Genomic DNA, 14,669 nt, shown 5'->3' with positions numbered 1-14,669 from the left:
ACTGCCCTGGGCAGTGTGTGCAGACATGCATGCCCTTTCCATAGACCACCACTGCCCACCCCAATTCTCATACCTCCCTGGCAGAGGTCTGGAGCTCTGTTTTCTCATCGTGTTTCCCAAAAACATCACTACAGCAACATATTGGGTCAACCCACCACTGTATGTCCATGGGGTGCAAAGGGAGGGCTTGATACCCCCAAGCATCTTCTTGATGCTTTGCCCAATACATGAGACAGGAAGATTTGAGACTCCCCCTCCTTCCCTTGGACCTCACGGGGTCATGGCAGTGCTGTCAGTCCTACCTGTCCCACCGGCATTACATAATTTCCCAGTGTGTTGGGCAGGGACAACAGCTCACGAAGCAATGAAGGGAATTTGTCCACTTTGCCACTTGCCTCTTCTTTTATCTCCTCAACCTCCTCATCTGCCTTCCACTGTAAAGAAGAGTTTTGCTTGTTTCTAAAATCCTACTCCTGACATAGCGAACCAATGCGTTTTTTTCACAAGCTGAAGCACCCACTTCATGCCTGACAGCCAGTTTCTGGCAGCTGGTTTGCCAGACACAGAAGTCCATGCCCTCTGTGCTCAGACATAGCTGAATTCCCTCTGTTTATTCCCCATTTTTTCAGTTTGCTGCTCGCACAGAAGCAGTAAAAAGTAAAAAATTAAGCACCCTCCTGACTTGATTTCATTAATGATTCTTGTCTTGAAAAAAAAAAAACAAAACACACATGCAGTTCTCATATGCCTCAGGAGTGGCAATTCTGGGAGACAAGCAGAAATATTAAGAGTGCTGTATAAAGCTCTGGTGAAACTTCCTCTGGTCCATCCTATAGACAACGGGTCCACCACGTGCATGAGAAAAAAAAAAAAAAAAAAAAAGAGATTTATTTATTTTCAGATATAGAAAAATGTTACAAAGTGATAAGAGATGTGAAGACATCACACACAATTAGACACAAGCAGACCTGATATGCTGAATCTTAAGACAGGGAGATGTGATTCTGTTTATAACCACATAAGGAAGGTGACTTCAAGGGAAAATGTTATTAAAATGAAGCCATTTGGGGCAAAGAATGAGTAGGTCTGAGGTCTCCGCAGAGGCACTGGAAGAAGGCTGAAAACATCAGTGGGGTTCAGGAATTCAATGCTGGTAGCAGCAGTGAGCACACAGCCTCACTGTTTTCAAGACATAGTTGGGTGTTGAAAGGGATTTGGGATGCAGTCTCCCATAATAAGGTGGCACAATGCACAGTGGTCTTCCTTCTAGTCCCATCTAGTGACTTCATCTTCAAGGTTTCTTAAAAATTCATGGCAAAGATCTGAATTATAAGATGCAGATAATAATTGAGCTTTGAACCTCGCAAGGAGAAAATCTGGGAGGACAGAGGTGTTACCATGCTGCAGATTTTATGGGCAGCGAGGGGGAATGTCCACAATCCTTTCAATCCCAGTTCCTCCAGTTGCAGCCCTACAATTCCCATCCCAGTGAGGACAGAAGCTCTGACCCACTCCTCCATAAAAAGAGGAGGGTCCATTGCCTCCCAGTTCTGTGCAGCCTTGCTACGCTAGCAGTGCCTTGTGGCTGGGGAGAGGACAGTCTGTCACAACACCATGGCCAAGAGCCACGGGGCATCAGCAAATCTGCACGGTTTACAGTGTTGTGGGTCACAGAAACCCACCTCTCTCCTCCTCCAATCCTGTGTCCTGCCCGGGTGCAGCCCACCAGCTGGCACCAGGCAGGCGAGCACAGGGTGTTTTGGCTCCTCAGGTCAGCTAACATGGTTTGGTCATCGTTCAGGTCAGGCATCTTCGAATGTGTGGGGTTGCAACATCTTCATACATCACCAATCTCTATAGTGATAGGGCAATGAACTCTCTGTTCTACAGACAACCACTCCTCCACCCCCTAATTGTCCGCGCTGCTCAATCCCAGAGCCTTTATAAGCACGGGGAGTAACCATCTTCTGCCTCATTCATCAGCTTCCGTCCATCCTCAGGTATCTTCACGCCTGCAAAGACTATCCCCAGCTGGCAATCATGAGAATCCTTTTCTTCCTTGTCGCTCTTCTCTTCTTCATCTTTCAGGCTGCTCCAGGTAAGAGACAAAAAAGCTCTGCTCTTGGGCTCTGAGTGGACTTGCAGAGTCCACTTCCCCAGTTGTAGCCCTAATCTTTAACTTACTGAGTCAAGGTCCTTGATAGTTTTGCCGGTGGTCTCTTTCTAGCCCTATCCATCCCGTGTCCAGCTGTCTGATGGCATGATAGCAAAAAGATGTTCCTCTTGTGTATTCAGGCAGCTCTCTAGAGCTTAAGACCCAGCAATGTGTCCCACACTGTAATGTGAAAAAAAAAAGGAAGAAAAATAATTAGTTGAGACTGTGGGGCTTTGCCTGAACTCTATTGTCCATGTGCATTAAATGGGTTTGGAGCATATGCATCATTCCAGACTGGCATGGGGTCTTCAGAGAAATTTAATCTTTCCCCACTGTTTACAGTAGACTCAAATTTGTACTTACTTTCCTAGACCAGCAAATGCCAGTCTACTCAGTGAATGGATGTAGAATTGCTTAGACCAAGAGCAAGCACTTGTAGGAGATCCATTTAAAGCATATAAAAAGAACACACATTGAATTTCTGCCTGAACATCCCAGCTGGAACAAGTAATGTTTAACCTGGAAACTCTCTGAACCCACTCTTGGGGCTAGCACTTTATCTGGGATAAGCCCAGGCAGCTGCCCAGATGAAGATGGAGCTGCAGAGTTTGACAATACCTGGGCATTTGGTTCTTCAGTTCTGAACATATTGAGCATGGTAAAATCAGCATAGCACCTAGCTAAAACCATACACAACACTAGTGAGAATAGTCACTGGCTTTAGTTTATAGTATATACAGAACTGCATCACAAATCCTTAGCAAAAAAATAAAATAAAATAAAATAAAATAAAATAAAATAAAATAAAATAAAATAAAATAAAATAAAATAAAATAAAATAAAATAAAATAAAATAAAATAAAATAAAATAAAATAATAAAAAAAAATAAAATCTTACTTGGCAACCTTTCCTGTAAGCATGCAGAAAGCTATTGAAAGTAGCAGATAATGATAATGAATCATAAATATGCTTTGCATTTGCTGAAAAAGCCTGAAAAGGTCAAATTAATACATTTTAATTTGAATAACATCACATTTTGGGGATAATATGAGATTCATTTCAAGGTTGTTTTTTTGTTTGTTTTGTTTTTGTTTTTATTTTCTTTCTGTGTTTCCTATGTTTTTTTCACATACTGTAGTATTCCTGTGTGTAACTGGAAAGACAAGCACATGCCTCCAGGAGAAATGCTAAAGAAGCTAGAAGTTATGTGTCATTGCTAATCAAGTAGACTGTTTCTCCAGACATTACAGCCCACTGTTCTAGCTAGTTTGCATTTTATATGGATGTAAAGACCTCAGTTACCCCAATCACAAACCTGCATGCCAAGCGCTATGTCATGATATCACATACTATGCCTGGTTAATTTGATGATGCAACTCTCCTTATCCTGAAACTTGACAAATGAACATGAATTTTCCCTTGATTTTTTTTCAGCTTACAGCCAAGAAGATACTGACACCGTAGCATGCCGGCAAAGCCATGGCTCCTGCTCTTTTATTGCATGCTCTGGTCCTCTGGTTGACATTGGGACCTGCCGCAATGGGAAGCTGAAATGCTGCAAATGGTAAGATGAATTCCTCCAGTGCAATGCTCATGCAAGTACAAATAGATTTACTGGGCTTTTCATTCTCTTTGGCACACAGGACACCTTCTCCTGCTTCTTATGTCCTCCAAAAAAGTTAAAAACAAACAAACAAACAAACAAAAAACAAATCTAATTGCTGGGCTTTTGGCTGATAACAGAAAAATGGAGCTTTGTGGAATTAAACAGAATATTTGCTGTTCAGGCAGCACATAGATCCGTGGAGCTGATACTGAATTAGCCTTTCCCAACCCTTAGGAAATTTAGTTTCAAAGGAATGTCCTATCCTGCCTCCTTCATCTTTGAAGCCAATGGGCATTCTATATTATTCGGTCTCTGGTGCACCAAATGGTTTCATGTTTCAGAGATGAAATAAAACATAACCACAGTGAATGTCACATTTCCTGTAGGTAGCTAGAGAAGCAGCAAAGAAAAACGCCAGTCTGCTTTCTCTGAAAAAGCCACAGGGAGAACTTGGTGATGAGCAGGGAAGGAGCTGGAGTTTGCCAGAGCTGGCTGTGTTTGCAGCAAGAGGGCTGTTTTCTCCATGAGATTTTTGCTTTATTGGGTAAGAGGGCCAGATATTAGATTAAATTAGACTGTAGGAGATCTTCCACCCTGTAGAAGTACAACATTTTTTCCTCTGTACCTTTAGAAAGCTTCTGCACCTATAGGAGCTGTGCCATACGGAGCGATGCTGTAATAAGTCATGGTCCAACTCTGCAGTTGGTGGCATTTCATATCAAAGGAGCTGTGACAGATCCACACGCTTTTGGATATTATAAATCTGTTGTTGCTGTAGTTTTTGCTTTGTTTAAGTAATTTTATTTTTAATTATTTGCCTTAATATTCAATTGAATCGGCTTTCTGTGAAACATCTTGTTGAAGGATACAACAGAAGTGAGAGGCCTTGTCACACATCTGAGGGGATGGAAGAAAGGGAAAGGATCAACCGCTCTTTATTCATAAATTAGTTTTACTCTTAAGACATATGCCTGTCAGGCATTTTGGGTCAGCAGCAGCTGCAGCCAGCAAACTGTGGTGGGTGCTGAGTGGGAACATCCACACCCTCCATTTTATCTGGTTTATCTTATGGCCCTTCTACTCAGCACTGGGGAGGCAGCACCTGGAGTGCTGGGACCAGTCCTGGGCCCCCAGCACCGAGAGACCTGGGCCCAGTGGGGGACCCCCAGGGTGCTGCCGTGCCCGGAGCCCCTGTGCTGTGAGGAGAGGCTGCGGGAGCTGGGGCTGCTGGGCCTAGAGCAGAGGAGGCTCCAGGGGAGCTCCCCCATGGCCGTCAGTACCCGCAGGGAGGTGCGGAGAGGCCGGAGCCGGGCTCTGCTCAGCGCTGCCCAGGGCCAGGCCCAGAGGCCCCGGGCCCAGCCTGGAGCCCCGGCGGCTCCTCCTGCCCCTCAGGCAGCACTGCTGGGCCCAGGGGTGCCCCGAGAGGGGACAGGGGCACCCAGGGGTGCGCCCAGACTCAGCCGTGCTGTGATTCTGTGAGCACAGAGCAGAGGTCCAGATCCCACGGGTCTCCTGTTGTCAAACCCCATGTGTTGCCATATTTCTACACTGGCCTGAAATGGGAAAGCATCATTTACTTGTTTGGACAGATACAGGCAGAATAGCTAAGCACTTCATTTCTCTTTGCAGGACACCCAGTTCCTAAATTTACACCTCACTGACCAGGCAGACAAGAGCTCTGGGAACCTGAGACATCTCCAGTTTTCTGACATCAATGGATCCCGGCCTTGGTGCAAACCTGAGGAGCCTTTCCCATGGGGTGAAGACTCCTGGGAGCACGAGAAGATGTGAGGAGGAGTTCTTGTAGCCCTGATAGAGATTTGCAGCTTCAATTCTAATAAAAGCAAGACACTGTGAAACCACATTGCTGACATTTGCTCGTGTATGTCAGGGTGGTTTTTGTTATTATTGTCTAAAAAAAAATCAACTTGTAAATGAAGCTTATTTAACTAAATTAAGTTAATTCAAGTACATGTGTCATTGAGTCCTGTTAAATTATCCTGCAGAGTGTCTGGGTTGCAGCAGCCTGTGTGTGGCAACGCACATGTGGGTAAATCATAAACCAGGGAGGGTTTCAGAAGTTCTCCAGCCCTCCAGTGAGCATCACCTGCCAACCCAGCGAGAAGAGCTGGAAATGGTAATGCAGAGAAACCCTAGCATGGCAGAAGGCCAGCTTCTTTAGGTCTTAAAACTGCCTCGCCACATCTGATTCTGCTCCTGTTACCTTTATTTGGTCTAGACAAGCATCACATTAATGGGATCCTAATGATCCAAACTATTTAGCACAGCACTGTGCTCTCTGGATGCATGTCCATCATCCTAGGGTCTCATCACCTGCTGTTATGAGGTATAGAAGCGTGCCTTGCTTCCCCTTCCCATCCCCAGCATCCCAGAACACAGGGCAAAAGGATTTGAGATGAGGGATGGCTAAAGGAATCCATGCTTTCCATCCCATCAGCTGCTATGAGCTGGTTTTGGACTGCCATGTGCCCCGAACACGGCCCCTTGTTCCATTTTTTTGCTAGCCTAATCACAGTGTGTTTGGGGAAGTTATCCCTCATTGTTGCTAGTAAATCTTATAAGGAAGAGGATCAGGCCGTGCTACTGTCTGTATATGGGTTTGGTTTCCTGAAGAACTTTACCCCATATCACACTAATCCTGGCCAAGATGGGAGCCAGATCTTCTAGCAAAAACACAAACCAAGACAATTCCTTGCAGGTATAAGGACCAGATGCAATTCTTCTGGAGCAAGTTTATTAAAATTTGTAGAGATATGTAGACCATGAAATTTGAAAACCTCAGCTGTGCATTCAGTCTCTCCCGGAGACTTTATCTTTCAGTGCCAATCCCATTATTACTATTAAATATAAAAGAAAAAACACGAGCATCTGTTCTGGATGCCAAGGCAAGAACCTGTTCTGTGTCCTCTCAAGGGGACAGACTTCTGCATGCCGATAATCTGCGCTTTGGGATGCAGTGCAGTTTTGTTAAGAAACTATTTTATTTTAGAAAAAAAAAAAGCAAAAGAGTCTTTTCTGGGCAGTCCAATGATCAGTTTCAGAGTCTTTTCAAGCCATTCAGTTTGTTGGCTGAGGTGTTTGTTGTCATTCTTCTGTTGTTTGTGTTTTGGGGTTTGTGTGTGTTTGCATATGTGTGTGTGTGTGTGTGTGTGTGTGAAAACCATATTTTCAGCCCCAAATTCCAGATTTTCTAAAGGGATGATATCTCTCATTGCCAGAAGATCTGCTTAGCTGGTCTAAGATACTGGAAAACACTAGTCATACTGCAAAAGAGAAAAGAAACTTTAAGATTATGTTATAAATAATAATAATTAAAAAAAAAAAGGAACTGACAGCACCAAGCACTGAGAGCAAAAATGTTCCTGGATAACTCAGGAATTCTTAGTAGGATCTCTAAAGTCTTTCTGCTGCTAAATTGTAATCACGTTTTTAGTAACGTAATAGAAAACCTTTCTATTTTACTTAATAATGAAATGCAAGGAAGCTTCTTTACCTGAAGCTTCTTTTGCATCTTGAAGTCTCTGATATGGAGATATGGAATTTCTCTATATAAATCTGCTGCTCCCTCTTTATTTTTAATGTCTCTGCCATTACTATTGCACAAAATTTAAATGAGTGTTCAAAACCACGACTAGCTACAACATCTTGCAGCAGAAAGAAGCAGAAAATTAAGTATTAGAAACAGTAGAAGCAGAGTGTACTTTTGCATTTTTTTGCTTTGTATTGGAATAAATATGTAGAAGAAACTTTTAAATTCTGGTAAGGTATTAGATTTTTTTTTTTTCCCTAGCAAGGGGACAATTACAGACAACATGACTTTCAGATTTTACTTCTGAACATGAGCGAGTCCTGGTAGACTTTACTATATAAAACATGCAGGTTTCCTATGAACCTGATCCAAACATTCCAGGACTCCAGACAACGTGCACATCCTATAGAGAAATATGTCCTCCAAAGCCAATATTGCATGTCACGAGGCATCTAGACCAGGTAATAGGAACTGCAGAGACAAGTTAATTTCTTGCTAATTATTTATCTCTTCCAAAGAGTTTTGACTGTGAATTATCTTTCCTACAAGGCACTTGAGCTGCATCGTTATTGACCCTGTGTGTTACACATGGAGCAAGCGAGGAAACCTTTAGGAAATCCTCTGAATGTAGAGTCCCTGCTCCCTTGGGAGCTTTCATATCCAAGGGCAGACTGGATGTGTTAAAGTGAGTAATGAACCCATTCCCCCATGAAACACCCAGTCTTCATCAAATCCTCAACTCACCACAGTCCGACAGCAAGGGATCCCCTGCTTGCACCGTCCAAAGGCTCTTGTATTGGGTGGGGGGCAGTGGTCCGTGGAACAGGTACCCCCAGCCTGTTTGCATTGCACGGCGTTGTTAGGTGCTCGCATGAAACCTGTGAAAAGAAGCTGAGTCTTGATTTTCCTTCCCAAAGAAGACTAAGTATGAGTCAGGGCTGTAGCATGACAATAATATTTTAGTCTGCCTATGGTCTGGCCACGTTCACACCATTAAATTCTCTTCATATCCAAAAGAGGATATCACACATGGAGTGTTTGACTACTACAGAAGTAGCCCAAGATTTAAACCCATTTTATTTCTATTTCTACTTTACCCTTTCCATACTCACCAAATCCCCTCAGGGTTTCCTCTGCCTTTATGGATCTCTTACCTAAAGAGCTTTGGAGCACTAGGAGGAGCACAGCAAAGAAAAGGTAAATGATCTTCATGTCCGAATGCAGTGGCACAAGGTACAACAGCTACTAGGAAAAAGCACAGGAAAAGGTGCATTGGCCATTACTTGACCCCAATATTATGTATGACATATAAGCCGCAATTTGTAAATAAAAGTTGACATTTATGCAATTGAGTAAGTGTTCTAGAATCAATCTATTGAAATACCACTTTCTGAAGAAAGATATATTTTAAAGTTCATTTTAAAGTTTAAAGTTAAATATATTTTAAAGATATACTTTTAAAGTTCAGTTCATAAGATGAAGGAAATATACTTTACTCTCTTAAAACTTAAAAGTATAAAATGAATATAGTGATTTTCTCTCCATTGCATGCAAAGACAGCCAACATCAATGCCTCCTACATTCGTATTTCATAGACCCTGAATGTTATAACTTACATAAGATATAAAATAAAATAAAATAAAATAAAATAAAATAAAATAAAATAAAATAAAATAAAATAATAATAAAATAAAAATCTTCCAAGTCTTATTAAGCAATTTTTTCTAGGTGTCTTTTATAACTTATATAGAACATTGCCACATAAACAAAAGCATCAATACTTCTATTTACAGTTTTATTCTCTCTCTCTTTTTTTTTTTCCCTTCTTTTTGAGCAACTGTTTTGGGTCTGGCTGAGACAGAATTAACTTTCTACATGGGAGCCTATAGGGTATGGTGCTGCATGTTTATGGCAAGATGATTAATGAAAAAAGTGCCCGTTTTATTTAATTATCACAAATTTTGATTCAGGGATGTGTAGATAATGACTTAAACCATTCTCATTTCTCTGGATAATGAACACTCAGAAATTTTAATTGTAGAAATAATAATAATTTTTGTAGCTTACAAACCTACAAAAGCAAGTCCTTGAAAATATTTTTACAGAAAAAGCTGAGACGTCTATTCCTTCTCTCCATAACACCTCTATAACATACACCAGCTGAAAGCCTCAAAGCATCTCCCCAGCATCAGTCCTTCCTGCAGGCTCTAATTAAATTTTGCAAATGATACAAACCACTATAGTCATACAGAATCACCATTATTGACTACAATAATAATTCAAATGCATTGATCAAATATCAAGTATCATACTTTTCATTGTCCATAAGATTTTAATTAAGCCACAGAAGCAGACACCTTGGAATGACAGATTTCATTTTAGATAAGCAAGGGATATTTAAAAAAATATATATATATGTATGTATTTTTTCTCTTTATCAATTGTCTTCAGCTCATCCTAGAGGACTTGAGGCATCAGTAGGTAACACGTGGAGAGGGGGCACTCTGGCTGGTCTGTCCTACCTGGTTCCTCTTAGTGGGGTGCTCAGCTTCACAGGGTGATGCCTTGCCCCAAAACAACGGGGTTTATATATTCCTGCTGATGACAAAGCTGCCACAGACTGGCCAGCCAATGACTTGGGCTTCTCATGGCATTTCCCAGCAGCTGAAACATCACTTCCTAGAAGCCAACAAGCCAAATATGTTTAGGCCAAAGTGTTCCCCTGTGCTGCCAATACTGGGACAAAACCTTCAGCTCATGAATTCACAGAACCACACGGAATCGTGGAGTGGCTGAGGTTGGAGGCCACATCCAGGATGGGCTACATCCAGGTGGCTTTTGAAAATCTCCAAGGAGGGAGACTCCAAAACCTCCCTGGGTAACCTATATCTGTTGTTATACTTGTTGGCAAATTTACTTTAAATTTCTTAAATATGGTGATTAAACTATCTTCTATTTTAACTCCTGTATATTGTTATTGACTTTAAATATCAGTTTGGCTACTCAAGATCATAAAAAGTATCAGTATTTAACCTGTATCTTACTAATTAAACCCAACCCGTACCTTAGTAATTAAATACACGTAATCCATGCATTAATATTGTATACCAGATATACCTTGACAGCTGTATTTCTAATTTACTTTTCTCTCTCCATGATGCTTCAAGGGATATTGCAGCATTTAAATTGTGTTCTTCTTTTAATGACCACATGCAGGCACATATATATCAGAGAACCATAAAATCATAGAACCATAAAATCATAGCATCGTTATTATATTATATATATAAAGTATGGCTATATTTATTTTGTAATATATAAGTATTCTAACAAATAAAGACTGATTTTTCTAACCTGCTTTATATTTTATCTTAGCTAAATAACATACAAATAGAAAAAAAATAATAATCAGATATCCCAATCTATGATTTAGTCAATAACAGCCAGGATACTAAGTAATTCCTTGTTTAAAATTACACATATTCTTATAATGATGGTATTTCTTACCCTCTCATTTCTCTACAGTCCTCCTAGGACGTTCACACTAATATATATATGCGTATATATATGCTTTAAGTCAGATAGTATTTAGAAGAAGAGTCCTTCCACATGGTCATGCTAACAAAGTTTTAGATATAAATGCTATATATATAAAATAATCTTCTAAATCCCAGCTGGCTTAAAGTAGATCTTTGTATCACCAAAATGCCACAGACTCCTGTGCTCTGTGAATATTCAGGGATCGATTAGTTTGCTCACGCTTAGGCAAGTGCCACCCGGGATGTCCTTGTGTCCCTCCTGGCCAGTCAGGCTGCTCCAGCAAGGCTTGGTCTCCTCTCTCCTGAACCTTGTCTGCCAGCCCCGTCTCACCCAGAGCATTGCAAATTCCTCTGGGTGTTGGAGTGAAGGCCACTGAATCAAGCCCCTTGTGTCTATTTATCATTTCTATCCTGCTGTGGCTTACCTCTGATGTCGGGGAGTCCTCAGACACCTTCAGGCCAAAAGGATCCTCCACCCTCTCTTTGCCATCCTCTTCTCCCCGTGTGCTCTGTGCAAATGACAGGAAGGGATAACAGACCTTTGGAATGATTGCCCAATGCTTGTCCTTACGGCACGTCCACAATTAGCAAGAATATCATGAAATCCAGCTGGGGAAATGTCCTGCTGCCTGTTCGGTGGCCTTGGCCGGCACTGTGGAAACCTGCCCAGACCTGACTTGGCCAAAAGCTGCCTGGAAATCACCCCTGCTGCCTGGTGTTTTCTGCCACAGCACTGCATGAGCAGCACTAATATTTGTCTTCAGGTTTTATTACAAGGCCAGGCTTCACCAAGATTTTACCCATGGAGATGGGGCCAAAACATAGATTAAATAACGTGAAGGTGGGCACATGAGATGCCTTTCATTTCAGTCAACTCAAGCAACTCTAAATCTGATAGCTTTATAGCTGGCAAGGACCTGACCTCCTGCCTGGTGGGACACAGCACAGCACAGTCTGACTGCCAAGCTGACAGCTGCTGCATGCATCTGGGTCTTCCCACCATCCTTGAACCACAGAAACAAACTTCTCAAGGCATGGGCTATCAAGTCTGAAAGTTATCAAGCATGGCTTGATTTTTTTTAAGTTGCTGGCTCACATACAATGATTTGTTTGTCATTAGTTTTAGGGGTTGGAACTTCTAGAGCAGAGAGTAGGATAAGCAAGGGCGCATCCAGAGGAGATGGGGTAACATGAGGGACTGGGGAAGTTTCCCAAAGAAACAAGGACCAGATAACCTGATAAATACATATGAGGCTGGCAGGCATGCTGGTTATCCTGCCAGAATCTGGACAGTCTGAGAAAGATTAATTGAAAGTTTGTATCAGGAAGAACACTGAAACAGCAGAAAAAAAAATAAGAGTAAACTCTAAGAAGCATCAATGGAAATGGAAATGTGATCCATTATGATAGGGTATGAAAGGTGGTATGAATTTAAGTTAAAATTTCATATACTACTATGCAATAAACTGTTAACTATACAACTAAGAAGCCAAAAAGAAAGAAGTGCTCATTCTTTTATTGACATGGACAAAAGACAACCAGGAAAGATGAAAAGGACAAAACATTACGGAGGCATACAATGGCCATGCTGCTGTTGCAAGCTAGACAATTAAGCTGCATGCTGAAGGCAGAACAAAGACCCCACAGGACCTAGGCAGCAGTCATTGCGTGTTCCCAGGTATTTCACATAACCCTGTGGCTTAACGTCTCTTGCAAAAAGTGAAATGCTCTAAGATGGATTGCACCAAGATCGGGGGATTTGTGGTCAAAGCAGTTCCAAAGCAGTGCCTCCTGTCTCATTGGAAGACACCGAAGTGCAGATCAAAGCTAGCTGGGAAAGGCTTTGTTCATTGGCCTGTGCCTGCTCTGGCAGCAACCCCAAATTTTATATAAAGAGGCATGTTTGGGTCTAGGGCATCTGCTGGAGAACAGAGACAGAAGGCAGTGGTGAGTGATCCTGCACCTCCTCTGCTGGTACCTCCTCCTGTGCCTTGTCCTAGACAGGCACCCTCACCTCCTTCCCCTTTTCCACTTCTTTTGCTTTCATTCCTCTTCAATCCAACAAGTATTCAGCACTCATTAACCCCACCCATCTCATTAGTGCAGTGAGTGTGGCCATGTGTGCGTGTCCTGCAGAACCACAGGTGGCTTGCAGGGACTGCAGGAGGAAGCTGTTTTGCTGACCTCCAAAGGGAGTGGAGAGAGACCCAGAAACATCCACTTTAGGCATCAGAAATTGCCTCTTGAGCTACATAACTTGCCCAATTTTCAGTCCCTTTTGGGCTGAGTTCAAGAGTCCTTTTCTGACTTTCAGAAGGATGATGGTAGTAGATTCAGTCTCTGAACACTTTGTGAACTACTGCAGGGTTGAAGGTGAATCATTCATGGGTCTGTGATTGTTTCAGAGTGATCTGTCCTGTGCCGTACAGGTCTGGAGTATCATTTTTCAATGCAAGAAGACCAATACCCCTAACGTAGACAGAATACCAGGACAATTTAAGTTGAAAGGGACTGTGGGGACTTCTTGTCTGAATCCCTGCTCAAAGAAGATGTGGTTTCCATTTAGGAAGGTTTTAAATGTCTCCAAGGATGCAGTTTCCACTGCATTCTTCATTCAAGTTCACTGTATTTTATAAGCCTCTGGGTTTTGTCATGCATGGCATGTTTTAAGCACTCCCCCAGTCAGGAGGGAGCAGGCCATGTAGTGAATTTTGTGATCTCGTGATCTCTGTTCCTTGCAGATAAGGACTTCACAGCTCAGCAGTGGCCATGAGGATCCTTTACCAGCTCCTGGCTGTCCTCTTCATGGTGCTCCAAGGGGTGGCAGGTAAGCTGTGACCTTGGCAGGCTGGAGAGCTGGGCCTACAGGAGTGCCAAGAGGTTCACCAAGGAGAAGCCCAAAGTCCTGTCCCTTGAGGAGGAACGGGACAAGCCAAGGGCACCTAGCCCGAAGTAGCTCTGCAGAAACGGACCTGGGGAGCCTCCTTGGAGAGCTCCCCGAGCCCAAGGGCATGGGGCTGGGCACCCTGCTGGGGAAGGGGGGGACCAGGGCACCCAAGGGTGCCCCCAGCCCCAGCCATGCTGTGATTCTGTGATTCTGTGATTCTGAGATGTGAAGAGGAATTAGAGTGGAAAGTGCATCCACTTCTGCTCACCTGTGAGGTAAACAACTATTATTTTTTTTTCACCATGCAGGTCAGCACTTCTTCCCTAGGCCAACCGACCCTTGTGTACTCCAAAATGGACTCTGCTTCCCTGGGATATGTCGGCGGCCATATTACTGGGTTGGAACGTGCCATAATGGAGGTTCCTGCTGTGTGAAGTACGTGAAAGTGCAAGGCATCCCCTCAGCAGTGACTGAGATCCTCCTGGTATTTTCTCCTGAGTGACATCTGAGAGGCACAGCTGCTGACACCATCTTCTCTCACTTCTCTGACGCCAGCTTTGCTGGCACGGAGGGTCCTCGGGGGGCATTCACATTCCATGGCAGCTGATCTTGTGGTGCCGTGACATAAACCAGATAGATCCTCCTAAAATAACATTGCAGAAAACCTCCTGGTGGGTAACCTGAGACTGTCTCTTTTTCTCCATGCAGGGGGTGGAGGCACTGATGACCACATGGATTCTCCTTGGAAATCCTTTCTGCATCTACCTAGTGGCCTCTCAGTCACACTGACCCCATCACTCCTAGTGGCACCAGGTCTTGCTCCCACAACTTTCCTTTGCACTGAAGCAAACAACAGCATCTGCGAAAACATAAATCACCACAGAAACCGTTTCTTTCCTCCCTTTAATAAAATTACTTCCGATGGCATTCA

At 42.9% G+C, this 14,669-nt stretch overlaps 3 protein-coding genes across 3 annotated transcripts; 2 read left to right on the top strand and 1 right to left on the bottom strand.

Moving 5' to 3' along the window:
* Positions 1 to 1,937: 1,937 nt before the first annotated feature.
* LOC119716599 (gallinacin-9) lies at positions 1,938 to 3,724 on the top strand. Its single transcript, XM_072036551.1, has 2 exons — positions 1,938 to 2,098; positions 3,591 to 3,724. Exons 1-2 carry the CDS (start codon positions 2,041 to 2,043, stop codon positions 3,722 to 3,724), a joined length of 192 nt encoding a protein of 63 aa, XP_071892652.1. The 5' UTR covers positions 1,938 to 2,040.
* A 3,313-nt stretch (positions 3,725 to 7,037) lies between these two features.
* Positions 7,038 to 11,213, bottom strand: LOC110354224 (gallinacin-8). Its single transcript, XM_072035139.1, has 4 exons — positions 11,072 to 11,213; positions 8,467 to 8,554; positions 8,057 to 8,190; positions 7,038 to 7,046 (listed from the first exon to the last, which is right to left on the bottom strand). The coding sequence occupies exons 1-4, from the start codon at positions 11,189 to 11,191 to the stop codon at positions 7,038 to 7,040; spliced, it is 351 nt and encodes a 116-aa protein (XP_071891240.1). The 5' UTR covers positions 11,192 to 11,213.
* A 1,632-nt stretch (positions 11,214 to 12,845) lies between these two features.
* LOC119712997 (gallinacin-7-like) lies at positions 12,846 to 14,669 on the top strand. The gene is made up of 4 exons (XM_072036552.1): positions 12,846 to 13,224; positions 13,593 to 13,678; positions 14,047 to 14,222; positions 14,447 to 14,669. Exons 2-4 carry the CDS (start codon positions 13,621 to 13,623, stop codon positions 14,525 to 14,527), a joined length of 315 nt encoding a protein of 104 aa, XP_071892653.1. The 5' UTR covers positions 12,846 to 13,224; positions 13,593 to 13,620; the 3' UTR covers positions 14,528 to 14,669.

Source organism: Anas platyrhynchos, chromosome 3, assembly GCF_047663525.1.
Source record: "Anas platyrhynchos isolate ZD024472 breed Pekin duck chromosome 3, IASCAAS_PekinDuck_T2T, whole genome shotgun sequence".
In the NCBI taxonomy this organism is placed as follows: domain Eukaryota; kingdom Metazoa; phylum Chordata; class Aves; order Anseriformes; family Anatidae; genus Anas; species Anas platyrhynchos.
Note: the sequence above shows the minus strand (reverse complement) of the source record. Positions and strands in the feature narration are given on the sequence as shown.